Here is a 26260-nt window from a genome sequence, read left to right on the forward strand (position 1 = left end):
GGCTGATGCTAATTCTTAGTTGTGAGGTGGTTAGCTTGAGATAAAATAAAATGTTAGTCAGCTTTATGTTTGTTTTATCATTATTATGTTGCACATTATAGTTCCTACGCACTAAGTCACTATAGTGTAATTTCTGAGAAAATAAAGGAAAATCTGGGAATGTATTTATAAAAAATATATAAAAATATCTAATCCAAAAACTCAGTTGTGTGACTCTTGCTTCCATTTCCATTTGACCTCTTCAAAACACAGCTGAAGCAAATGCTTTTCACTATCAATTGCTTGTGTTTACTGTACAGACACAAAATGCGCCAAAATTCATGTCTGTTTTGTTTTTCTCTCTCAGTCACTTTCAGAGGGAATAATTATCTATAGCTGAGGCAATCAACCACTGTTCAACAGTGGGCACCAGACCGCAATTACAAATTGGATGTTTAAGCTTCAGAGGCAGTGAGCAGCAGAAAGAGACAAAAGAAGCAGCAGAGAAGACAAAAAACGTCATGTGGAATTCAGTGTTTGTACTATAAATACTGCGTGTGAAAAGACTCAAGTGCACCAATCATTTTCAGGTCCGTTTTTTTATTTTCTGGCATGTTGTCCATCTTTAAAATACACTGAAGATTACTGATATGCAGTTTCTCATCTTTTTTTTTTTTTCACGGTACAGTGAGACCCTGATTCCTGTGTAATGACACTGTTATAGGATTACTCTACAAACACAAAATAAAAACACATTAGCTGGCTTACTATCCTTATGAAATGCATCAAAGTGACCACTTTGCAACGGAAAAGCAAGACAATGCCCATAAAGTCCTCAAGGATGCACAATTCAAAAAGAGTTGACAATAAAACAGATTTAAATCAAGAATAAGAATCAAGTTAAATGCGCTATTACACAGGAATCTGTTAAATATCAAAACAAAACATATAAACAAAAATGCTCTTTTTCACAAATGTAGCAAAAAGACTCATAGATATAATAGTAACAGGTGACAAGGCCTAAAATAAATGATAATCTCCTGCCATTCAGTCATAAAAACCTGACACACATGAAATCTCAAGAGATAAGAGTGACAAAGACTCACATTTGTTCCAACAAGACACTGTACAGCTCAGGATGGAGTCAGGGCAACAACAAAAAAAAACAATTCTGCAGATCAACAAGCCCCCCCTCCCTCCGTCAGAGTTCATGGAAAGCCAAGGCATTAGAAAAGGTAATGTAACTCCTTGTACTCAAAATGGAAATAAAGTTGTAGCTTCAGAGGACTCTTAAAAAAACCTTACAAAACAAACTAGTAAACAGCCAGAGGAGCACGACGTCCCCGGTCTAATTCTGTTCAGCAGACGTCGTCCTCTCAAAATGACATCCGCCCACCACATCAATCCAAGGGCATCCAAGTTCAAAAGCCTCATGACCAAGTTGCACAGCAAAATGATACACTTACAACCCACAGTAAAGGATTTACCAAAAACTTCAGTGTTTCTGTGTGTTATGCAACTTTTCCAACACACTGGGGGAAAAAATGTATAAATCGCATTTACTTTTTCTTAAAGTTCCCATGCTTTACTTTGACGGCTGATCATTTGTTCGCGCCTCTTCTCCCACGTTGCCGGCGGCGGTAGTAGATCCCGGTCTCATGTCTCTGCAGCATTTTTACATGTACTCCACACAAAATACAGACTTTAGCTTCAGCTGGGTGGATGATACATTATGTACAGGAAATGCTAAAAGAGCTCGTCAATGGGAGTCGGTGGAAGTGGTGTGAGAAAATACTGGAGCTGTCAGAACACTATCATGTGGCATTGGAAGGAGTCCTGGTCTAACAAGCAGGTAGCTTCCTTCACAAAATAAAATACAAAGAAGGCAGAATGAATTCAGTCAATACAGCAAATGCTGACTCAGGCTTATCAGATGTGAATGAAAAGGCTTTAGCACCATAGAATACCACTTGTTGGCAAGCAAAAAGAAAAGAAAAACCTCATAGGCAGCATGTGCTGGATGTCTACCAGTCATTCTCAGTTCAGTCTGTGTGTATGTCCAACACAGCAACATGAGGGAAATCAGTTCAACTTTGATATAACCTAATGTACAGACACCTTTGCTTTATTCCTCATGCTGAGCAAATGATGAGGTGTCAAAAAGATACTTATGACAGAAGCTTCAATAGCTGCAGATCTTAATAATTCATTTGTCTCTGATGTGGCCGATCAGGCAGTTTTTTGCAGACAGCGAGTTTTCTTTTGCTATGACGACTGTCCAAGCTGAAGGGAAGAGGTCAGAGCCAGGAGGTGGAGGATGCTGCTGCAGAGGTTGGAGGTGGAGTTGCTGAGGTCGACTGATGCAGAGGAGAGGAAAGTGGAGGACAGGAAGGTAACGAGGGTTGTGCTCTTGGGACGTTTGAACTTCAGTGGTAGCAGCCAAATGAACTCTCCTACATGTAGCCATCTCTCGTCTCTGGAAAGGTTTCCGACTGGGACCTTCACACGACCTCAGGCGGTGCAAATAAAAAAAAAAGGACCCAATGGGATTGAGGGGTTGAGACTCAGACGCACGTGCCCTGGTGTGCGGGAGGAAGAGCTTTTCGGTTCTTTAAAGCCTGGGACTTGTCCTTAAAATCTGTTGGTTTCTGCTGTGAAATGTCTATCAGTGCACTGGCAACGATGAGTCCTGAAGAAGAGGGAATGAAAAAACAAGAATGTGAAAAAAACAGGCAACTTCCATAAACTGCTTATGATAGATACAGACACAGACAGTATACATATTAGTTAAAAGAGGAGATTACAGACGTCAGATTTAAATGTCAAAAAATTGCAAATTCAAGTCTCTCCAATAAAAATCCAGATGTTGCATAGACATCTTTGTGCTAGCATGAAAAGACTCAATGTGTCTGGATAATAACTGAAATAAGTGTTTCACTCTTCACATTTATGATGGAGAAGTGGTTGTAGTGTGTGCTGTTGTTGTACCTGACTGTCCTGGTGGAGGTAAGCCGAGGGGCCCAGAGGGCAGACGCACCAGGACCGTCAACACAGCAGCTTTCCCTCCTGAACACGGCTCCATGGCAACAGGTTTCGGGACACCCTGAGAGGAGACAGCAGATTTTGTTGTTTTTCGTCCATTATCATAAAAAAATACCCCTAATAATGAGTCATGAGTGAATGTTCAAGACAGAATGCATTAAAAAGTACTTAATTGTCTCAGTTGGTACGAGAACCCAGGACCTTTTAGTATTCAGAACTTTATTTAAGCTCGATTGGAAAAACAGACGTGATGTGACAGTCACACTTGTAAATTCCTGATAGTTGTTTTCTGTAATGTCAATACGATGTTGAATTAGCCTTTTTTTTCTGTTTGTGTGTGTGTGTATGGGGTGGGGGACTAGACCAGCAGACCAGCATTAGCTGCTGGAGTTGCTGCATTTAAGACCAGACGCCCTCCTCCTGAGACAAATGGTTTGATTGGTCACACAACAAAAACACTTGAGTGTGTCCCTGTCAGACGGTCCACGTGTTGACGCAATGACCTACCCTCCGAGTTAATGGCCAAAACTGCTCGTCTCAAGCGTGAAAAACATGTCATCCTGATAATGAATGTCAAGGGTTTCACAGCATGGCCTGGATGAGGGGATAGAAATTGGGGAATAATAAAATGTCTGAATAGAAGTGACTTTTTTTCCCTCCCTTTGTGTCTGCTGAATCTAAAATGGAGATGAAGGAGGCAGTGAAATGGGAGAAAAATGGGGATGCACAAGCACATGCATTAAAACATGAGAGAATCAGGAGCGGGATGTAGTCATTTGTATTAACAAGTTCCACTGGAATTTGTTGTATATTTCACCCTGTGAAAACAGCAAAACACACTGAAGCTCACTTGTGTTTTTTGAATGAGTGCTGCCTCTAAAAGCCTTGATGTACTGAATATATATACACAGCGTGAACTTGAACGTGAGCTGAAGATACAGCGAGCATGTTAGATCTGGATTTGTTTCAGCTGTCAAATGAAAAATGATAGAAAACTCAGATATAAATAAACGTCAAAGGACTGTCTGGCACTTTTTGGGTGTTGCGGTCCTTTAATCAAAAGCAAGGACAATCCTGATACCTGTGCAGCATGCAGTGTGATTCCAATGCAACTGCCCATTAACTTTGCCATTTCAAATGCCATAGTTAACAACTGAAGGGAGCTCCTTGGTTACTCAGTGACATTGAGGGTGTTGTCATATGCATCAGGCTTTAGCGCCGGTATGTAGTGGTGACTGAAAAGCACAAAACTTTTCAACACAATGACCCTCATCATACAGACAAATGTTACAATTATACATGTATCACTTACTGTGTCGGAATTCTTGTAATGCAAAGTCAAAGGCATTTCAAAACAACTCTATGTGTCACCTTTTAATGAACAAAAGTGGCGAAGCTTGATACACATGCCATTGAAAGGTTGATTCTGAGAGGTGGAGGATTTGTTCCTTTCCTCTTCACAGGATTCATATCATTTCCTCAGGTTATGAATGCTGTCAACATTGGCCCAGCCTCTTTCCCATTTGTCTGTAGTATTAATCAGCTGGAACTAATATGGAGGGACAGAAAGATGAGGAGACTGGAGAGCTGGACAAAGGTGAGGAAATTAAAAAATGAAAATGGAGTGGGGAGACCAAAGTACAAAACAGAAGGTCTCCTAAATGTGGCCGACACAAACTCTGATGCTTAATCACTGATTCCAGCGTCCTTTCTCTGTGTTTCATTAAAAAGAAGGGTGGAGCTAAAAAACTACAGCTAAAAGTGAGTTAAAGTTCATGTAAGGAGGTTTCAGACATGATAACCATATTTCTATACTACATGCTTTTACCAAAGCCAATTAGTAGCATGTGATCACAACACATTCTCACGCATCTGCCCAGGTAGACTCAGGATCCAGGGGGACATACAACATCTACAGCCGACATACCAGGGCAATTAAATTCACAGAGATTTCATGACCATTCAAGTGATTCTCCTAATGAGCAGCTTACACGAGCCACATTCGTGCAAAGGGGAGTTAATTTAACCCGAGCTCAACTCTGACTAAAGCAGATTCCAGCGTACGCCATACTCGCATGGATCACTGGCTGAAACATCATTACAGCTGTTCCCAGCAAATTAGTGACGCTGAGGAAAAACTGTGTTTTGTAAGGCAGAAGTTGCAGCACTGCTGTATACTATAATGTGGAAACTTACTCGGTCTTTACATTAGGTCGTCATGAAGGGCCTAATGTTGGTTTACTGGTCCACCGGTCTAAATTTCCAGACTGAAATATCTCGACAACTATGGAACAGTTTGAGACTAAACTCACAGTGCTAGGACTAATCCTACACCATTTGCTTTTCCACTCAGATTCTTCATGTACAGTACATGTACTGTCAAAAACACATCCTGTGCAATATCCCAAATGGTTTTACATTAAAATACCCTTTACCATTCTGTTTGCACTACCAGTCCAAATACAACTACTGTATAAAAAGAGCTTCTACTATCAGCTAAACTTGGCTAACTAGCTAGCCCCTCACTGGTTGGCCATCTCATCATTTTCCGATACCGAGTCAGTCACTTCTTGTCTTATAAATTAGAGCTATTAACGCTAACCTTGGCTATGTAGCTATTGCAAAACCTGCTAAATCCTCCTTTAAATTATATTGTTTTATGCTCCTGTTGGGTTCTTTACACTGCCTAACTACACATTTTTATTCACTGGTATCATATAAATAGTGTTATTTCAAGTTATTTGGTTGTATTGCTGACTTTCGACAACATGTCCAAAAGACGTGACCTTCGGGCACACAATTATATTACATTACATTGTTCATTGTGCATAGGACTATATAAGCGCTGTCACAATACTGCTGTGATTTTATTTGTGATTAACAGCATAAATAACACGTTTTTGGTTGTGTGAAAGGCAGTAATAATAACAAAGATAAACCCCGTCCTTTCTTCCAGCTCTCTCTCATTTTCTCTGTGAAATGCTTTTATTAGTCTGGCATCACAGAACTATTCCGAATATGCGGAGGGAAATAAAAACATTAATAACTCATTCCATTTCATTTCAATCATGCTGTTGCTTTTCTCTGTCAAGGCTTTCTAGAAACCAGTGTGTCAATTTTCATATCTCCCAAAGAAGGTTTATTCGGCCTGCATTTCTACTATGCATTAATCAAGCGCGAGGACTGTATTATGGTCATTCATAACCATCCAAGCGTATACACACACATACAATGACACGCATGCACACATACACACACAGCACATCTCCTTTCCTTTCCCTCTGCTGACAGGTGTCATCCATCATACTGGCTGTCTGTTAGTGGTTCCATATGTTGAACGCCTGCCACAGTGAATAGAGACATCTGTGACATGGAGGCCTAGGCCCGCTGTGCTGGGGCCCGGCTGGCTCTCTGTCCAACAGCTGCTGACATGTTGGTCACTAAAAGCAATGTCCATCTCCTGGGGGCTTTAAACAAACCCCAAAAAACAAACCAGAGAAAAGGCAGGAACGGGCACAAAGGCTGTCACAATCTTCTCTCAGACCAGCTGGAGTTTCTGCAAAGATCGAGTGACGGCAAGCTGGTACTAACCAATGCAGTGTTGACAGTACAGTCAGAAAATTTGATCTGAAATGTTTTTCATGTGTCAGAGAGGGCATGAGGGGTAAATCTGGCACCGTCGCCCCTCTGTATCTGGTTTTCTGCACAGGCTGCGTCACGCACTGAAGCAAACCTCAGACTTGCGCTGCATGCGTTAAATCAGTGAATGAGCTGGGTCTGACTTCAGAACAGTACAAACAGAGCTGATGAGACAAACAGGAAACCATCGATGCTTGTATGGCATCAGTGTCCTCTTTGACATCAACAAATACTTCCAGCAGCTAAGTGGTGCCAGATGCCGACCAATTAACCTCTATAAAAGGAAATTGCGCTTGTATCATATTGGTTCACCTTCAGCTGGTAGCAGGGCATGTGATGGAGCTGTATTTGGTCCAAGATATGCATTTGCACATTTGAAACCATGTAGATTTGGCTTTTTTTCCCTTAAGGAATGAGCCCAAAATAAACTGGCATTTTTTAAAGTCTGCTATGGCAGAATATAATATGATAATGTGCTTCCATATATCAAAATATATAACATTATATTAGTTATAGAGTAGGTAGGCCTCTGTGGGTTTACCAAGTGGAGATAAAGATAGATAAAGGATAGATTTATGATTACTATATGTGTGGTGAAATATACTGAAGCAATGAATTCAACAGGAAAGTTGCTTGCACCACTTCTAACAATTCATGTTAACTGCCTCTGCCTGCACGTCAACATGTGTGGAGTGAAAGGACACAGGCATGTCAACTATTTCCTAAATTCTCAGGTGCTTTCTGCAAATATACTTGTATACATAGTAACTCTTTCTTTAGAGGTTGTATAGCCAAACTGAAAAGTTGAGCACACCAAGGTTCACTCTGCATCTTGAAAGGGTCGAGAAACAGCAGGCTGATGATGAGTGTGTTGTTTTGTTTTTTTGTTTTTTTTACTTCAGTTATCATTTCCAAAACAGCTTGGGAGATTTTTCAAAGCAATAAACTCTAGTGGTTGCAAAGTCACTCCCTTAATACACTTAAATAAAGAGAACACCGTCTGCTTTTTCTTTTCTTTTTTTTGTGCAGGAAAGGGAGGACTGGGAAAAATAATTAAATAAGACGTCTCCCACTGACAAGTATGTAATTAACAGTTTCCTTTAATCAAGGCAAAGCTGTTGTTCCCAGCTCTATTTAGGTGCAGCTACACCTCAGTGCTTTAAAGGTACACCAAATCAAGAGCACTCAGATGGCTAAGAAACCTTGTTTTTCCTCTCTTTACGTTGCTCTTTAACATTGCCCTTCACAATACCATAATGTACAGTGAGTACCACTCAGCACAACACTAATAGCTAATGTAGTGCCTCTCTGCTGGTTGCTACAGTGATTTTATTTTCCTCAGCTGCAGGTGAACTAAGAGATGGCCCTGGCTGAGAAAACACCGCTGGTTGTCCGATGTCAATTTGAGGATGTGGCTCTCCACACGGGTTTAAACCAGGCTTTTATCCCATGCGGCACTGAGCTCCAGACTGTAATTATTGCCAATCCTCTTCCCTTCTTTCTGTTTACGTGGGAGGCTTTCACATTTTAGGAATAACACTAAAACACATGATAAAAAAAATTCCTAGATAAAAACATTTTTAAAAAAAAATCAAATGAGTCTTGACATCAAGACACAGATTCACATAAAATATATTTTTCTCAACAGTCACTGAGAGGTATCAGCAAGTGATCAACCCCAAATACAGAGGGGGATTCATATAAACAAGGCCCTTCTTAATAGGGGTGGGAGAAAAAAATCGATTCACATAAATATCGCAATATCTTTTTTGACGATTTTTAAATCGATTTTTTTTTTCAAAAATCGATTTCTTTTTTTAAATTTGTTTTGAAATTTTTTTTTTTGAATTTTTTGAAATATTGTGCAATGTGCATTTGTTAGCCTTTTTCACATACAGAGAATACAGGTTTTGAAAAGGGTTTAAGTTCACTTTATAATGGAGTATGTTAATTTATAGGCTCCTACAGTATTTGTGTGCAGATAAATGTTAAAAATGCAGACTAGAAATCGAGAGAATCGGCAATATCGTAGAATCACAATTTAAATCGAATCGCCATCCAAAAAATCGTAGAAGAATCGAATCGGGAGAAAAGTGTATCGTCCCAGCACTACTTCTTAATAATGTGTGGAGTGGATAAGAGGCTGACACATGGTGAGTAGAGGCCATGAGCTGCTTGAATGCGTCACAATAAGGCTTAATTATGTTGCACTACAAAACTATGTGATATTGTGCACATCAGTAGCTGGTATCAGATGGCAGCACAAAGATTTCATGATGGGGGTTAGATGGTCACAGCGCTTCGGTGCTTTGATGATGGACTTTGGAAACACAACATCACAGCGACCAAAATGAAAGGCGTGTATATATTAATGTTCCTGTGCATCAGCGAGGAAGACTCTGCAGGATGCAGCAACTTCCTTTTGTTTCATACAACTGTGATTCCATGAATATGATAGAATAAATAATCTGTGTATGTGCATGTGTATGTAAGCAAGCAGGCGACACTCACATCCACCACAGGCTGCAACACTTCTGTTTGTTCTCCCCTGGCATCCAGTGCAACAGCAACGGAGGCAAACGGACGACTGGCCATCTGCTGACGCTCCCTCATCAGTTGCTGTAAAATCAAACACAGATGACAGACGAGTGAAATATTGGACGCCGTCTAATCGAATAATAGATAAATATAGAAAGGAGTTTGGGAAATATGTTCTACAGCAATTAGAATGTAGAAATACAAACACATTTGGTCTAATGTGCACCATAGACAAAAACACATCGCATTTCTGACACTGCAGGAAAAAATAAACAAACAAAAAACACATTTTGAATATCAGCAGTTAATAATGAAGAACCTAATGGAAGTCACCATCATTCAAAGCTTCCCATTAATGCACACAAACACAACAAAACACTGACTGACAGTGGGTCATTACATGAAATCCAACCCTGTAAAATTAACTTATTATGGCTAGAAATATGTAGATGTTGTAGCAGTTGTAATCCAACAGAAAATAGATTCATTAAAAAAAATAAGAGCCGCCATTGCTCCCTTAGTAATCAGTGCTCAAGTATAAATCTTTGTATTTGTTAGACAATACTAGAACTGTAGCGGGAGCTTGTGTTTGTCAGAAGATGCCGTGAACAATCCTATGATCTACTTCAGTGAGAAAGAATGAACGATAGAAACAACAGTGTTCATGCACAGTAATCTACACCCCCACAGCTATTATAGTATGATGCTAAAAATCAATAGCAGATATCAAAGAGGAAACAGTGAGAGACTATCTATAAACATCCATGCCCTGTGGACCTGGGGAAGCTTTCTGTGTCCACAGTGCTCACTGCAGCCCAGCATCATCTGAGGAGTTTTGTTTTCGTTTTGATTTTTGATGAAGTATAATAGAAGGAATTTCTGAAAACTTTAATGTGTCTTTATGCAATGTAAAATATCTCATCCATCAAAATATTCCTCACATGTGCTGTCATTTGGTTTCCATGGCACCTTGTCGCTACGTCTCATGCAGAAATGATGTGCTTACGTTCAGAGTGACACCATTTGTGCAGGGGGGGGAAAAAAAGCTTGTTCCCCTCTAATCAATATTGTAAAACAACTTGCGCCACACTTTCATCAGCAACGCAGCGTCTGATCAATATCTTAAACCAGCCGCCATTTTAGCACCAAGGACATCACTGATTGTTATTGGATTTGTGATGAGCTTAAGTGCGCTGCATTACGATCTAATTGTACTTGAGATTACTAAGCACATCATGCGGGCGTGATGATCGGCCCCATAACCTGCCCTTTGTCTCTGTGCCTCTCTGAACTTCAATAAATATGACCCCACACCATGCAAACCTAAGAGCTTTACAAACACTTGTAAATTCAAACAGCCAAACGGTAATACTTGAAATGAATTGAACATGCATTACGTCCATCCATGACTACATATAGAGACACAGATTCCTCCACATGAAGTCTCTGGGTGTCCCAGTCAGAGTGAGTAAGAGTGAGGGTGGCATCTTTTTCGAAGCCTTTCCAAAAACAAACACAAGAACAAACGTGGGAGAACTGCCCTAAACACTGTTGGTGTGTTCACACAGAAGTTGCTAATATTAGCATGTCTGCTTACTTGCGGGCAGAATTATGATTGAAATAAAATATCCTAATGAAATAATATTAAAAAAATGTCCTAGTCATATTCCCCCTGGCGACAGTAACTAAGGAGATTACAGCTTTGCAAATGGCCAGCTGTTCAGAAAACAACAAAGCTCAAATAGCCTACAACAAGTTCAGTTCAATTATATAATAGTAGAAAGTAAAGTTCAGACAAAAACACTCCTTAGCTCTTCCAGCAAAAGGTGTTTTCAAGCCTACTTGACTGTTATACTTGACTTTCCAATTATCTCCCATTATCCCTTTAATAAAACTCTGTGCCTGTTTGGGTCAACTGTATGACATCATTGAATTTTCTGTTGGTTTCTTCCTGAATAGGAATTTGTCCTTGGTGTAGCAATGAACCCTGAAATGCTTGTATCCAGACCCCTCCGCCCCCCACACTCCCTCTGAATATAATTAATATTCATTAGTCTGGCTATTAATTGGCAAAATTCAGATGAGGTCTGGAGAGGTTGATAGCATTGTGAAACCGAACAAGAGGGGAGAAAAAAAATCTGTAAAAATGCTTTAATCAACATCTTTGGACCTTCTCTGTGGGACAGGTATAGAAACGTACATCAGAGCACTGTACGCTGAAGTGGGAAACAATGAAGACTGTTGGAAATGGTAGTGTTCATGTCAAAAAACCTCGATATTTGGAAGCCAACAGAGACTCATTATGACTGGAACAGGCAGTTCTTCAGCCAAAGTCTTAATCTTCTTGGAATTTTTTAGAGGTTGAAAAAACACAAACATTGTGTCAATATGAAACATTTTTTTCATATTGATGTTTTCTAACCAGTTCGAGTTAAATATTAACGTCATAAAATGAATCTTCTTTTAATCGTTAATGTGAAAAGTGTGATATTTAATATGCTGATTATAAACTTCATTCATTCCTCATTGATTGTGACTTGGGGTTGGTCAGATGCAAACAATTTGCATAGATTGTATAACATATTCAATACACCAAATGTCTGTGTCTTCCCCCTCTCTAATGTGTCAGAATCAGATAAAAGCAACAACAACAAAAAAGGTTAAAAATACAACACATTGTGAAATAACGTCAGGGCATTTTATAGGCTCTGTGATATAAATAATATGTCATTTGTGTTGACGCAGCCCACTCTGTAGCGTTACTTTACTGACAAGCCTTCACCGTTGTGCAGACGCGCTGATGGAGAGTGACTGAGAGGAAAGTTCAGTCCTGTGTAAGTGGCGCTCTGTTGAATCACTCTGAAAACATTCCCTGGGGGAGGAAAAAAACCAACAACAGCCATACAAAATTGAGATTGATCAACCGATTGATTTTTTTCTTTTTGTGGCTCAGATTTTTAAACTTTAAATCTGAGGGACCATGTCAGATTGTTGTACATCTCTTCTATTAAACATCAAACCGGCACCAGAACCTATAAACTCTGAGCTGCCGGGCCACCACAGGTCAAAACGAGAAGTTTTGCCCTTTTCGAAAAGATAAAAGCCGAATGGAGGGCCTGGTGGGGTTGTTGCAAAACAAGAAAACAGCTCACGGCTTATTACGGTTTCCACCACAACAGCTTCAAATCCAACACCATACATCCTAAATGTCAGATAGCAGTAATGTTATTTATCATGTTGCAGAATTCATTTAAAGCAACAAAAGCATAGGGGGAGAGCAAAAAGCATAGACGGGGAATGCTCTGTGTTTCGCTCTGTGTCCAGCATCTAAAATGTGCTGGGAATACAATCATCAAACACTGGCACAATACCAGAGAGATTCTAGAAATGAATACCTAGTTAATGACAAAAGGCAAGAGTGAACTCTGTAAAACCAATTAACGTTTGTGCAATGACAGACTGATTTTGTCAAGAATACAAGCTGGAGCCATTCACGGTGATGATAAGGGTGGGCATGGGGCGCGTTGCTTTGCAACTTGATTAATTTTGCAAGTGAGTGCGTGAATACTCTGTCCTGTGAATACAGCATTCTGTTCCCTTCATTGGCTTCTATGAAAGGGCAGGTGTCATCCCGCCTCTGAGCATACCTACACCTAAGCAGGTCACTTTGTCCTTTTCAAAGATCACTGGCTCTACCTGAAGGCACCGTCCAGCACATTCTACAGAAATAAATAAACACAAGACGAGATGAACAATAAAATATTGAACTGCGGATTCAAACAGGACAAAGTAAGAAATGTCTTAGTAACAGTTTCTCTCTCTCTCTTTTTTTTGGACAGTTTCAATTTTACATTGCTTTCACAATATGCACACATACTGTGATTAATGGACTGAGAACCACCGAATGAAGATAACCCGTCTGGTAGACTGCCAGTGAATACATACAGCAGCACAGTGATATGATGTCTGTGTGGCTGAGTGCTTGTGCGTAGGCTCAAGTACCAAGAACTCATTACAGAATTTGAACAATAGCTATTATTTTTGATTGTGTAAAGTAATAAGGTTAAATTCTGACATAAAATATTCATTAAATATCACCTTGTCAGATTTCAAAAATTCTCTTTTACTCATTAGCGGGACACCTTCCAAGGGTAAGCTACAACCTGACCTGAACTCCTAATCACTGTTACACTCCGTCATCTGTAGCTTTAGAGGAAATTATTAGAGTCCAAACTTTCAACAGAACGCGGGACAATCAAGGTGACCAGGGGCTTTGCAGTAGGATAATCTTATTATAGCAATCGATGACTGCTGATTGAGCTCTTCAAGGGAAGAGCAGAGTGTGAGGCTGAGCCAAGCCTGCAGAGGACATGTGAGAGTTATGTGGTTAGTAATGTGTTCCCTTCAAACTCTGTCAGCACAAACAACAGTTGCCTTAATCACAACGCGTGTTTACAGTGGTTGATGGCTGAGCTTTTCCGTAAAGGCTCATGCTGCCAGAAAATACAAATAGCATCTTTGACAGTAAATAAGAATTAAGGCTGCAGTCAGAGGGACTTAGGCAAAGTGACCCTTTAATTCATTTAAATGGGGTCAGTCTGGCAAAGCAGGGCAGAGACAAAATACAGAGGGCTCTGACAAGAAATAAAATAGAAACATAGGTTTTCCAGAAAACAGCTGGCACAATGTGAAACTGACACTAACACAACGTGATCCAGCAAACACCTGCTGCACTGCTCAGACAGACACCTGGAAACACACAATCCCTGTAAATGACACTGTAACGCAAGCGGAACCTATGACTTTCACAAGAAAAGTCTAAATGACAGTTGTTGTTTTTTTACTTTTACAATTACAGCAACAATCCCAAACATGAAGCTTTTTTGGTGTGCACTTCCTCGACCACACTCATAACTACGGTAAATATCCTCTAGCAGTTTGCCCCTTGCTGCTATCTGCCCCACTAGCAGCTCTGTGAGTCTACACTCACAGACACTGTCAATCTTTGAGCTAAATGCCTGTAGCGAAATCCTACCATGCTCAAAAGAAAAGGCTAACACACTGATGAAGTGTTAACCATGTTAACAATCTAAGTTTCGAGTGTTACTTTTAGGATACATCACCAAGAACCGTGAGTGAACACATTTAATGGTGCAATATTTTTGCTTTTCAGATCTGTTAGTGGAACTAAAGCTAAATTACAGGATCAATGAAATTAATAAGATTCATCCACTTGGAACAATGATTATCTACACAAAATGTAATGGCGATTAATACGTAGAATAGAATAGAAAGACTTTATTGTCCACTGTAGTGGAAATTTGTCTTCAGCCTCTCCAAGACAACAAAGCATAAAACAATCAAAGCACTCCACAGCATACACATAAAAGACATAGAAACAAGAAACAAACTGAAATGTTGTGCAAAACAGACATAGACAACAACAGCAGCAGATACAACGGCCCTCTAACAGCCTGGTCGCACTGCACGCGGAACCGAAGCGCAGCGCCCTGGAGCGGAGGCAGTTTCAGATCGGCGCACATGTTAACCGGTCTGCCTGGTCGCACATCTGGCGCTCTGAGGCGCAGTGCGCGCGCCTGCAGCGCTTCAGATCGGTGCAGTTCTATTTTTCACGCGAGCCGCGAGCGCCGAGAGCACCGTCTGTCAAGCTGGATAGACCAGATGGTACCAGACAGGAAGTCGGGCACAGAAAAGGCGAGAGAATCCGGTCAATTTTCAAAATAAAATAATTAAATGATGATTAACTAAGTTGTTGCTTGTCTGTCTATAGCCTAAATATTTGTCAGTTACGTCTGCACATGAGACACATACACACACACGTTTAAAATGACTTGGAAAACCGAGTGAATACGAGTATGGACGACTGCAGTCGGCGCGGAGAGAGGAGGAGAAGTACGCTCCCAGTGCGACCACCCAAGGTGCAGTCAAACAATCATAACATATTCAGAGCTTGTATGGCCTGTGGAATAAAGGATTTCTTAAAAATTTCCTGGGAACTCTGAATCTTGGGCCGGATGGGAGCAGTTCAAACTCTTGAGTTAAGGGATGTGTAACATCCTCAGATCTCTGTCTGGCCATCCTGACAACTGCGGTGTTGAACAGCTCACCGAGTTGACGCTGTTGCTTACCGACCAGCTTTCCAGCAATATTTACTATAGAGGAAACCACTCTATGTTTTTCATCTCTTTGTGGTGATAGAGGAAATATCACCAAAGTAGAATGCATCCTCTGGAAACCATGAATATTTATACAAAACTTTAAAGCGATAAATCTAGTAGATGTTGCAATATTTGGCTAGAAAAACGGTCACCAAAGTAATGGGATTCACTTTCTGGAAACCATGAATGTCTATACAAAATATCACGGTGATCCAATAGTTGTTGGGATGCTTTAGTCTGGACCGAAGAGGTGGACCAATCAGACGCTGAGCATTTCCATCACTATCTTGTCCTGAGCTGACACAGCAGGCAGGTTTAAGGCATCAGTTACAACCTGCTCACAGCTATTAACGGTGTCATGGTCAACGAGCTGATGATGGCTTTTAATAAACACATGCTAATTAGTTACTGGTGGACTTCATAAATGGTACACTTAAACATGCTGGAAAAACATAATGGTGCTTTTTATGGTTACCACTGCTCACTAACAGTCTGAAGTGCTTTAAGAGCGCCAGTAAAACATTACGGCTCCACACAACGGTCAGTGTATACCTCCCCAGTGTGTATGAGGGGTGTGTTTGTGCGAGTGTGCGAGAGAGATAAAGAGAGAATAACACACAGACACATGTTTGTGAGCAAAACATCTTCATGCTGCAGTTGTGTGAAATGTCACTGCCCCCTCCCTCCTGTTCCCCCCATAGGTAGCTTCAAAGAGGTCAACCTCGTCCTCCTCTGTGGCATTTACAGCCGTTGTCGTTTCACTGCTACACCCCCCACCCCCACCCCACCCCTCACTCGGAACCAAACCTCGTCACCTGTCCTCATCTGGAATGATTCACATACAACGGCTCCACTTTGAAACGCACTTCCTTTCACCACATTGCCTCAGCAGAAAGCCCTGATCCAATTAGTGCTGTTTGTGATTATTATTAAAAACTCTACATCATGAAGCCCATACAGACACACTGCTTGCTCTCTAACACAATCCAGAAGTGCCAACTCAGAAAGCCAATAAAAAAAATTCAAAAAAAATTCAAAAGTTCAATCAGTATCAGACATCCATATGCCACTTGGCTGGATCAGTGACTCATAATTGTAAGCCTCATTAAGAGCCATTCAGCCCCGTGTCCTTATGTCAGATGGGGGCTTGTGAGCATTAGATGGACCCCAGCCCAAACCCTTCCTAAGTGCAGGCCTATTGACAAGCTCTTTCAAATTAAATGGACATGGCGTTTCAGTGAAGAGCCAATCAGCTCACCAATGAGACATGAAGTGAATCAGTTTATCTAATGTCATAGAAGACTTGATCCTGTCTCAGCCACAAGAAAGCAATAATGAATTTCTAACTTCACATTAGTTACTATATAACTACATAAAACCGTTAAACTTCAGTAATTTAAACAGGGAAAATGACATGAGCAACAGAACAATAACAGCATCTAATCAAATGCTAAATGTACAGCGACGTATGTATGTAAACATTAGCGCCTACTCTAAAGAGACTAACAATAATACAATACACAGGCTCTTCTTGATAATTGAATATGCTCATTAAATGAAAGCAATGAGAGGATGCAAGTTAAAAGTTGCTGAAAGGATTTTTAAATACCTTTCCGCAGCTGTACTTTTGACCCTTCGAGTATAGCTATGTGTAATAAGAAATTAAATTATATACTTGGACTACATGTGTCTAATCCTAAATAGGTAAAATATATAAATATATATCACAATATAAAGTGCAAACAGGAGGAGATGACAGGTCTGGGTTGGTGCAAAAAGCTCTGACTTAGTTGTTCATTGCAGTTGTTCCACTGTAAAACTACAAAAAACACCCTCAGACATCACTTCAGTACTTACCTAAGTGGTGCGCTGCATTCCCACTAGCATACATAAAACCCCTTTACTCTGACAGGAAATAAAAACAGACCTTAACTACCTCAGTAATAATCTCTACAAATAATTCCACTGAAAGTCGACTTGCACCCTCCAGGCAGTTACAGCTTTCAGGAAAAGGTTACCAACACACAGCTTCTCTTTACAATCTTTCTTCAAAAGTAGGGCGCCTGAAAATGGCACAACAGGAACCTAAAGGTTTGATTTTCTTTTCTTTTTTTCCCCTGAGGATTGTATGTGTTTTATCTTAAATTGGTGGAGTTAATAGAAGGCCATGAAACACGAAGAGTAAAAGATGATGATCAGAGTGCACAACAATACATTGTATCAACAGGGTTTAACTGAGTAACTGGAGGAATGTGACCAAAATTCATCTGTTTCAATCTGTTTCACCAAGTTTTTATCATTATTAAACCAATACAAACAGATTCAGGTCATTACAAAATCATTTCTCAGTGGTCTTGGTTTTTACTTTGATTTAAATTCAGTGTGGAATATAAAATCCACTGTTGTGTAGTATCAAGTTTTCTAAGACAAAACCTAATACTATTATAAAAAAAGAAAAGAGAAAAGAAGTTACTTACAGCTCTGACTTCCACTTAACTCCACACCAGAAATAATTATCACACAGCAATATAAATACACAGCAGATGAACACGCCAATCAGCCACAACAATGAAACAGATCGCTAGTTTTGTGGCCGACCTGTGTTTAAACTAACTGAGAGCATCAATGATTCAGATATTTTACATAAGCATTGATCTGCAAAGCAAAACTTTTCATGACTTGTAAAAAAAAAAAAAAGAAAGAAAAAAAAGCTGCCAGTCATGCTTCTCATGGGATGACGGAAGTTTCACCTAAAATTAAGAAATGAAGATTTATCATTTTACTATTTATTTATCTTTCATCCTGTGGCTGAAGGGCAGCAACAAACAGATGACGGCAACGCCAAGAGCAGACGGAAAAAAGTGAGCAGAATGTTAATGACGCGAGCCCATCTGTCTGCATTAATTTTTATTGACTTTAATTCTTTGGATAGGCATGATTCGAAGTCACGGTAGCTATCACTCTTGTTTATTTTCATATATCAATTAGTGGATATAAAATTCAGATCCTATGATTATCAATGTCATTCCCAAGGGTCGGGGGTGTGTGTGTGTGTGGGGGGGGGGGGTACATTCTGAGAGCATTATTAGTAAAACTGCAGGTCATGAGGCTGGATGTGCACCATATAAAACTTCCTGCCATTGAGTATCACACAGCATCTACCAGCATATAGGATTCAGTCTGAAGACATGGAAATGATGGCGACTCTTAGAGAAACCAGTGACCACCCTGAACGGTTTAGGCTGAGGGCAGAGACTTGAATTTGCATACATTTACCTCCCCTCCTCAATCCCCTTGTGCAGCATCTTTCTCACCCTCCTCTTTAATTTCTACTGCCAATCTTCTCATCTTTCACCCCTTTTCATCCCCATTTTTCACACCAACGCTGGATATTAACATTTCTTTCTATCTCCCTTTTCCTTAACCTATTCACCGTAACTCTACCTGCTTCCATCAAACCTTTTCCACCTGTCCACTTAGCTTAAATCCACAATTTATCTGAATTGCCATCATTACTTTTATCCTTATTCGCTGTCTGTCAAATGAGATGAGTGATTGGAGCCTTGAGACGTCGTGCTACTGAGGAGAGGCCGATCCAGCCTCTTCTCTGAAGAGTGGTCTAAAAGCTTCTGAGAACGTCGAGTTGTTTACACAGCGCAGGGAACATTGGCTGATGTGTATTTATGTCCTGGCTTCTATTTTGGGACTGTGACATCAACAGCCTAATTGATGTCTCTGAGTAATCAGCTGGCATACCTGATGTTCATTATGATGATGTTTTTCAATTAGAAAGTTGAATGAAAGGGCTGAAACTTCAAGTCCATCTCTATGATGTGATGCCCCTCTTATAGAGAATTCATATGATGTATTTCCACTCATCTATCAATATCTCCTTCTTCCCTGTGGCACTTGTGCTTGTGATGAAGATGGGATGAGGATATTCAAATATTCAAATGCAGCTTGCTTTGAGGCTTGTGTTTACACTGTGCAGCATCGGTCTGAGATGTGAGCTGACAAGCGTGGCGAGCGTGAGAGAAACGTGGTAAAAGGCAGAGCTCCTAGATCTGTGAGACGTGCCCATCGCCTGATGAGTTAGAGCTTTGGCGACCACAGACAGCCCGCGGCAGAAATCTGGCAGTGTCAGAAATTTTAAGACCTAATTCATGACCCACGCCTCCTGAATCAAGCAGTCAGAGCACAACACGAACCGAGCGGGGTGGTGCGACATATCGTAAGCACTGATTTTGAATGAAGTTTTGAGGGAAGAATACACAACAGTTCAAGTGTAATAAGTGTTCAGCAAGGAAAGGAAAAAAAAACTGTTTTTAAACATCTCGTGTGTAAATACATGGACTTACTTCTCTCCGTCGTGACGCCCAGCAGGTCTGTTTGATCTTCCACACCACTGCTGCCACCAGGAGCAGCGACAGAAAGCAACTGAAATGAAAGACAAAGAGCAACATCAAGCAAAAGATGATGTTAGCAGGTGACAGACATCACTGAAAGCTGCAGCGACCGGTTGATCCTCTAGGACAGAGCCCGACCTTTACATTGATCCTGCAGCAGCTGCAGCTCAATAACTGTGGTTCAAACTCTATCACTTATCAAAACCACTGGCTGAAACAGAGTAGACCGAAATATTCAAAGTTTCCTTCCAACTAAAAAAAAAAAAGAGACAAAAACAGGGGGTTGATATTAAGAGGTAGAACATTCATTTATCAGCAGACTGAATATGTTGGCCGATTACTTCAATTAATAACCCGACAGCAAAAGCATTAGTCAAGGGAAATTCAGCAAGGCCTGAGCGCTACTGGGATAGAAAACTATGACTGATTGAGAGCTTCCACTTCATTATCCTGGTGACAGATGAGAATGTAAAGATTATTATTCAGAGACATTCTGTAATTTTTAAAAGCTTGTCAGAAAAACATGTGGGAAGTGAAAAAGGCTGATGTTTCCTCTGTGCAGTATGAAAAAAAAAGCGTATAAATTCTTACTTTAGACATCGGCTGTATTGTTAGTGACTCAAAATAAAAACTTTGCAATTCAGTTGATTAAGAAATAATAGTTTAAAACAAGCAGGAAACAAGATGCAAAGAGGACGATTCGTCAGTAATAATGCATTTCATCTTTTGGCTCTTATTGTCCCTCAGAAGGCAACATGACTCTGTTCTGGATGTGCAGGAACACAGTCTTGGATCTGTAACTCACACTGTAACATGACCAATGAGCCCTTGTCCTTTGGGACGTGTCCCGCTCTAAAATGGGCAGTCTGGGCCAATAAGCACATTTCACCAGGGACAGATGACTGGCTCTGATTTCATGTGCCCAGTTGTTTTTGATCTATTTAAACTCGAGCAGGCTTTCAGTTCGCCTGCCACACCTGGTAGATCCATTGGCTGGGATCTAAGAGGAGTGTGATAACGCCTGTGAGGAAGGTGATAACAGCTAGAAAATAAAGCTTCTCATATATGATTGAAGCAAAATGGAGGTGACAAGGCAAAAAAAGGGAGAAAATATAAGACAAAGTGAGATTAAAACGTTGAGGGATGGGAACCTCCTGTACTTCAAATGACAATTTACTGAAGAGGTGCAGAGGCAGAAGCAGGGAAACCCTTTTTTCTGAATGTGATTTTCATGTGACAGAAGTGACAAAAATCCCTAGACAGATGTTTGGCTTTCATCATGTGTATTTTGGAAAGTAAAGAGGCTTAAATCCCCCTTTGCTGTTCCTTCTGCTTCTCCTGTTAATAAAAGAAGCTCTGCAGGGGGTGAAGGACAAAAATAAAAACAACATCGCATAAATCAACTTTTCTACGAGAAGTTAAAAATATGAGATCTGTAGGAAGGGTGAAAACTTTTTGACAACCAAACAGCGTACTGTCACTTTAAGAAAGTGAAAGTAGTCATGTGGAAATCTTACATGAAGCTGCTACACATTCTAATTAATTTCCTGACTTTACTGATCTCAGACAAGCGCCACTTCTCTTTTTCATGCAGTTACATTATTATTACTGTGTTTAGATATAAGGAAATTGGCCTTTGACAGACTGGAAACTGCACTATCTTGTATTTACATACTCATTTCTGCGATCAAAATGCCACAATTACCACCAGGGAAAACAACACTCTCTGCAAACACTCTGCATATTTCACAGGCTGCTAAAAAGAAGAAAACATGCTACAAGAAGGTTTAAAATCTCAAATCTCAAATCATCCTCCTTGTTATTATAGGAGAAGTAATAGAAAGGAAGGACAGTGTGCTAACTACTTATTAGAGGATCAACAATAAAGGAAATTGTGGAAACAGAAGCCTGAACCCATTTTACTGTAAGTATTTAGACTTGTAAATGGAGAAAGAATCATTGATACATTTTATACACAAAAGCTCTGTATGATTAAAAAGTGGAGCTAAATAAATACAGTGTGCATGGATGATTCCTAAAAGCTTATGCAACATATACAGTAAGTGGTGTAAACACATAGTGATACATGCACACACTCACACAAACACATAGAAACAGACATAATCATAGTCACGACTGGAATGAAACTGATTTTGGTAATTTGTATAAATTAGACCCTGGGGTTTGTCTGCAAGTAAAGCACAGTTTCCCATTAAAGAGTTTCTACAGTATCTTATTAGAACGCATGAGACAATCATAATCTAACTAGATTATGATTTAGGCAGCAGAGCTGTGCAATTACATAGTGTTTATGAAGTCACTAAGATGAAGAAGCAGTGTGGAGAGTGAGGAAAAGCACTGAAAGGCTTCCAGTGAAAAAGGTGAACTGATATTTGAACAAGTTCCAGAGAGAAAACGGAGAACGGAGTGTGTTCAGTCATGTCGTCATTTCTTACCCCCCCCCCTTTTCTCTCTCATACAAGGAGGTCCAGAGACCCTGTGGGGTGATTTGACATTTCATCATCAGGCTGATTATGTTTCCTGCAGGTTCATCCCTCTTCAAACATACACACATACACACACACACACACAACTGCACCAGGGCCAGAGTTTATGGGTCAGTGAGAACCGGACAACAAGGATGCAGACAAAGACTCCATTAAATTTGTATAACCTGTATGACAAAGGAAAAAAACAATGCATACTAATGGAAACAGATGCACAAAATCAGGTGGGAAGGAGAAAAAATATAATAATATAAGAGGTATGTTACAAAAAGATAGGATTCATTTCCTTTGGATTTAGAAAGTATTAAATCAAATACACTGAAGGAAGCAGTGTTTGGCAAATGTCATTCATACAATTACCAAGAGAAAAACAAACATTTTCTCTTGGGTTTTCCTGTGCCTGTGTTATGACCCTGTGCAAACAGATGTGAGCAGCTGCCTCACACATTTTAGATAAAATAAGCCCCATCCTTCTCCCCTTTCCGTCCAAGAATTCCTGAATTTGGCTATTCAACTGTAATTTGATCCGATGGAGGCAGACGATAACCGATTGTGTGACAGCTTCTCTGGAAAAGTTATTGTGGACTGGGCAATGATGGGCAGGTGCCTTGGGCAAACGCTGTCTTCAATTCCCTCCCTGACACCTACACAGATAATATGTTAGTCCATCAGCTACTCTGGGCAGCACACCTTGAAATGAGACGAATCCACACATACACACACACACACACACACACACACACACACCATGGCTTATGTCTGAAAATGATTGTCTCCACCACCGACTTAATGATTATAAACAACTCAGAGACAAAAAAAATGGTGTGTTCATGTGTCTCCTTCCTGAATCAGACAAGTCAGCTCAGCTTAGCTTTAGCATCATATATAAACACTGCTACTTCATTACAGTCCTACTCATACATCACAGTCCTATTCATTCATCATTCAATTATAATGATGCCAAATCGTTAATTTCTCATTTTTGGGGGTTATTTCTTTTCGATGTGAGAATAAAGAACAGACAGAAAATAAAGAATCAGGCATTTTTAAACTCCAGCCTGCAGTCCATCACACTGCTATGGATGAGAGATGCTAACAGCCGAGCGGGCACAGCTACACTATCTCCAGCTTTGTGAGGCGGCTCCTTTCAGAGGCTTGGCAACCTTTTGAAGCTTTTCAACCGCGCTAATATCTATGTTAAAGCATAAACTTATAACAATTATACTCACATCCTCTTAATTTACTCAGGTTTTGCTGTGCTTTTGAGACAACTCAAGTGACTCACTTGAAACATTTCAATGAGAAAAGATTTCCATCAGTGCTCGCCAGATGAAGAAAAAAAAAATCATTAAAAGTCCTCATATCTTGATCGCCCACGCCTTCTCTTTAGATGGTATTTGCAAAGCAATGTGCACCTATTTAAACGGTTACTGGCAGTTCATTTGCCACTTGAGAGAAGAAAAAAAAAAAAGTGAGAGGGAAATCACTGCCTTGAAGACACAAGAAGCATTTACATGTACTCTAGTTAACAGAACTGGTCCAACAGGCTCAAGTAAGAAAGTCAATAAGCCCTGAGAGACCAGAGAGGAGACTGAAGAGGTGGTGGCTCAATTTCAGGATAATGCTTCTTGACTGCTGAACACTTAGAGCAGCTCAAACAAACGACTGAGTGTGTGTATGTCAGTGGTGTAAATATTTTACTCGCTTACCTGAAAAATGTCACAAAGAATTGGACAAGGTCCATGATGCTGTTGTGTTGGGAGAAGGCAATCTATTAAAGAGAAAGAGACTTACAATCAGTCACATACCAGGAGAGCAGCATTAATGTGAATGTAACAACGTCACAGCCGACATGATGTGAACAAGTGAGGCTTTTAAAGCATAAAAACATATTATATGCAATTAACAATCATTTCATTTCGAGCTCTGTGAACTTTCACTTCATCCTGACTGAGCTCTGTGACGGCGTGGCAGGGTTAATACCAGACGCTGTCGACGGGTCAAGTCTGCACTAAGAGCCCAGTGGACGTGCTGAAAGGTCACTGACAAGATTCTCTGGAGGATCGTCCATTAGAGCTTCTACCGGTCGGAGGAAAAAAAAAAAGTTTGAATGCGGTGAAACAGGAGAGGGGCCGACGTGGCAGAAAGCTTTCTGTTAGTTAGACAATACACAAGTTAAAGTGTATCTTTCTTTTTCTAAATCACAGCTTTAGACTTTCCTAAATGAACCTGAATTCAGAGTAAAAAGAAAAGATAAAAACAAATGGCTGAAAGTCCAATATTATTTTAAAATAGTGATCAAACTACACACTTCATTTAGATTCAATAGGAAGGTACCACTGCTTAGCTTAAATGTTGTCATACACAGGTTCTAACAGCTGATTCATAGTGTGAGACTGAATGATTCAGAGTCTAAAAACACAACAGGGCTTTGTGAGTAGTTTTACCTTCATTAAAAAAAGGAATACACATGAAATCACATCTGATAGGCCACATCATAGTGACATGTCATTATCTGCCGTGGAAGCTTTGAAGGCATTCGGCCCCGAGAGCGTTTCCACACACAAACAACGACGTCATCGGTGGCAAGGATCGAGTCTCCTCTGGTTGATATCACACAGGGCTGGCTAACAGGGCACAGACTGTGCTTTTTTGGAGGTGGATTGTTTGCATCATTCTTTGTTGCTTCGAATGCTGATGAGACGCAGGTTTTAAACAGCGGAGATTCGGCCAATCACGAAGCAGAGTCACTGATTTATTATGCAGATAATAAAAAGGCATTCCTGACAGGCTACATATAGATGAGTTTTGGGCTTTAGTGGTGATGACATGAGAGCGCACGCTCAAGGTTATGCAGCTGGACCCAGTCTGAGCTGGACTGATCTTTATGGACAACTCCCATTAACTTCACCAACTTCTGCCGCCGCCGCCGTCCACTTTCTCAAGCAGCGGAGCGAGAGCCGCTGATCTGAAAGGAAATGCTCGCTGACATGGCTAACATGGCTCAGAAAGCACATTGCACAGATGTTTTGCTGCTGTTATAATATGTGGGACAGTTCTATTAAGTGCCAGCACTCCTGCTTTTTTCACATAGTGCAGAGGGGGGTCAAGGCAATACCGTTGGGGTCAATTTAATTTCAATTCATCAATCTCAGCCGATCAATGGCATCACTGGAGAATGTTGGACTATTGTTGGACTTTTATTACGTTGAATTTCTTGGATAATACTGGATGTCACATGGCTCCTAACCATCGTTATCCACATTCGAAGGTTTATTCTAGAGGCACATTTAAGACTGAGGCTTGTAAAGAGCCTTCTGCTTTATCTCATCTGTGTAAACACTCTCTCCTCCTGCATGATGCAGGCGAGCGGGGAAACAGAGACCTTATCCTGTTACAGAGGCTGTTTCCTTTAACAGCTCACGGCAGTCCATAATAAATAAGTGACTGTTGGCCAGCAAACCTAATAGAAAACTATTACCGGGCCACCTCCATAGATGGACTGACCCCTAAGACGTTATTACCCCCACTGTGGTCCACTCATCCACCACGTGAAAGGGAGGGAGCGCGCAAATAAGAAAAATCAATAAATAGGAGCGGGCTAATTAGCAAAGAGGGGAATGTGAGCTATTGTTAGAAATGATGAACGTTTTCTGAGTTAAAGGTTTTCGCTTTCCACTTGAATGTTAAGCTTTATAAAAAATACAGAACATGCAAAAATCAGCAACACAAATTAACGCTGGAGCTTGTTTTTTTTTTTAAATACATCCCCAGGAATATGGTGTAAATTAAAGTTAGTGCATTACTTTGGACTGATAATTTCACAAAGCATTAAATACCTACAACACTTAGCGGAAACATTAATTCACAATTCGTCTACCTCACGTTGCTAGACGGAGAAACTGATTGGATTCAAATACATTCTGGAGCGTATCCAAAGGAATTTGTCAAAGTTAAAGAGGCATAATTT

At 40.4% G+C, this 26260-nt stretch overlaps 1 protein-coding gene across 1 annotated transcript in view; it reads right to left on the minus strand.

The window, feature by feature from the left end:
• Positions 1-608: 608 nt before the first annotated feature.
• The window catches only part of atrnl1b (attractin-like 1b), a 63708-nt gene continuing 38056 nt past the window's right edge, over positions 609-26260 (minus strand). The window contains exons 25-29 of the mRNA XM_083994731.1: positions 24000-24061; positions 19736-19814; positions 9172-9279; positions 2968-3082; positions 609-2668 (exon numbers count right to left, since the gene is read on the minus strand). Coding sequence (XP_083850857.1) covers positions 2544-2668; positions 2968-3082; positions 9172-9279; positions 19736-19814; positions 24000-24061 — 489 coding nt within the window. The 3' untranslated portion in view covers positions 609-2543. The remainder of the gene's footprint in view (positions 2669-2967; positions 3083-9171; positions 9280-19735; positions 19815-23999; positions 24062-26260) is intronic.

This window comes from Trachurus trachurus (assembly GCF_905171665.1).
Source record: "Trachurus trachurus genome assembly, chromosome: 19".
Taxonomy (NCBI): Eukaryota; Metazoa; Chordata; class Actinopteri; order Carangiformes; family Carangidae; genus Trachurus; species Trachurus trachurus.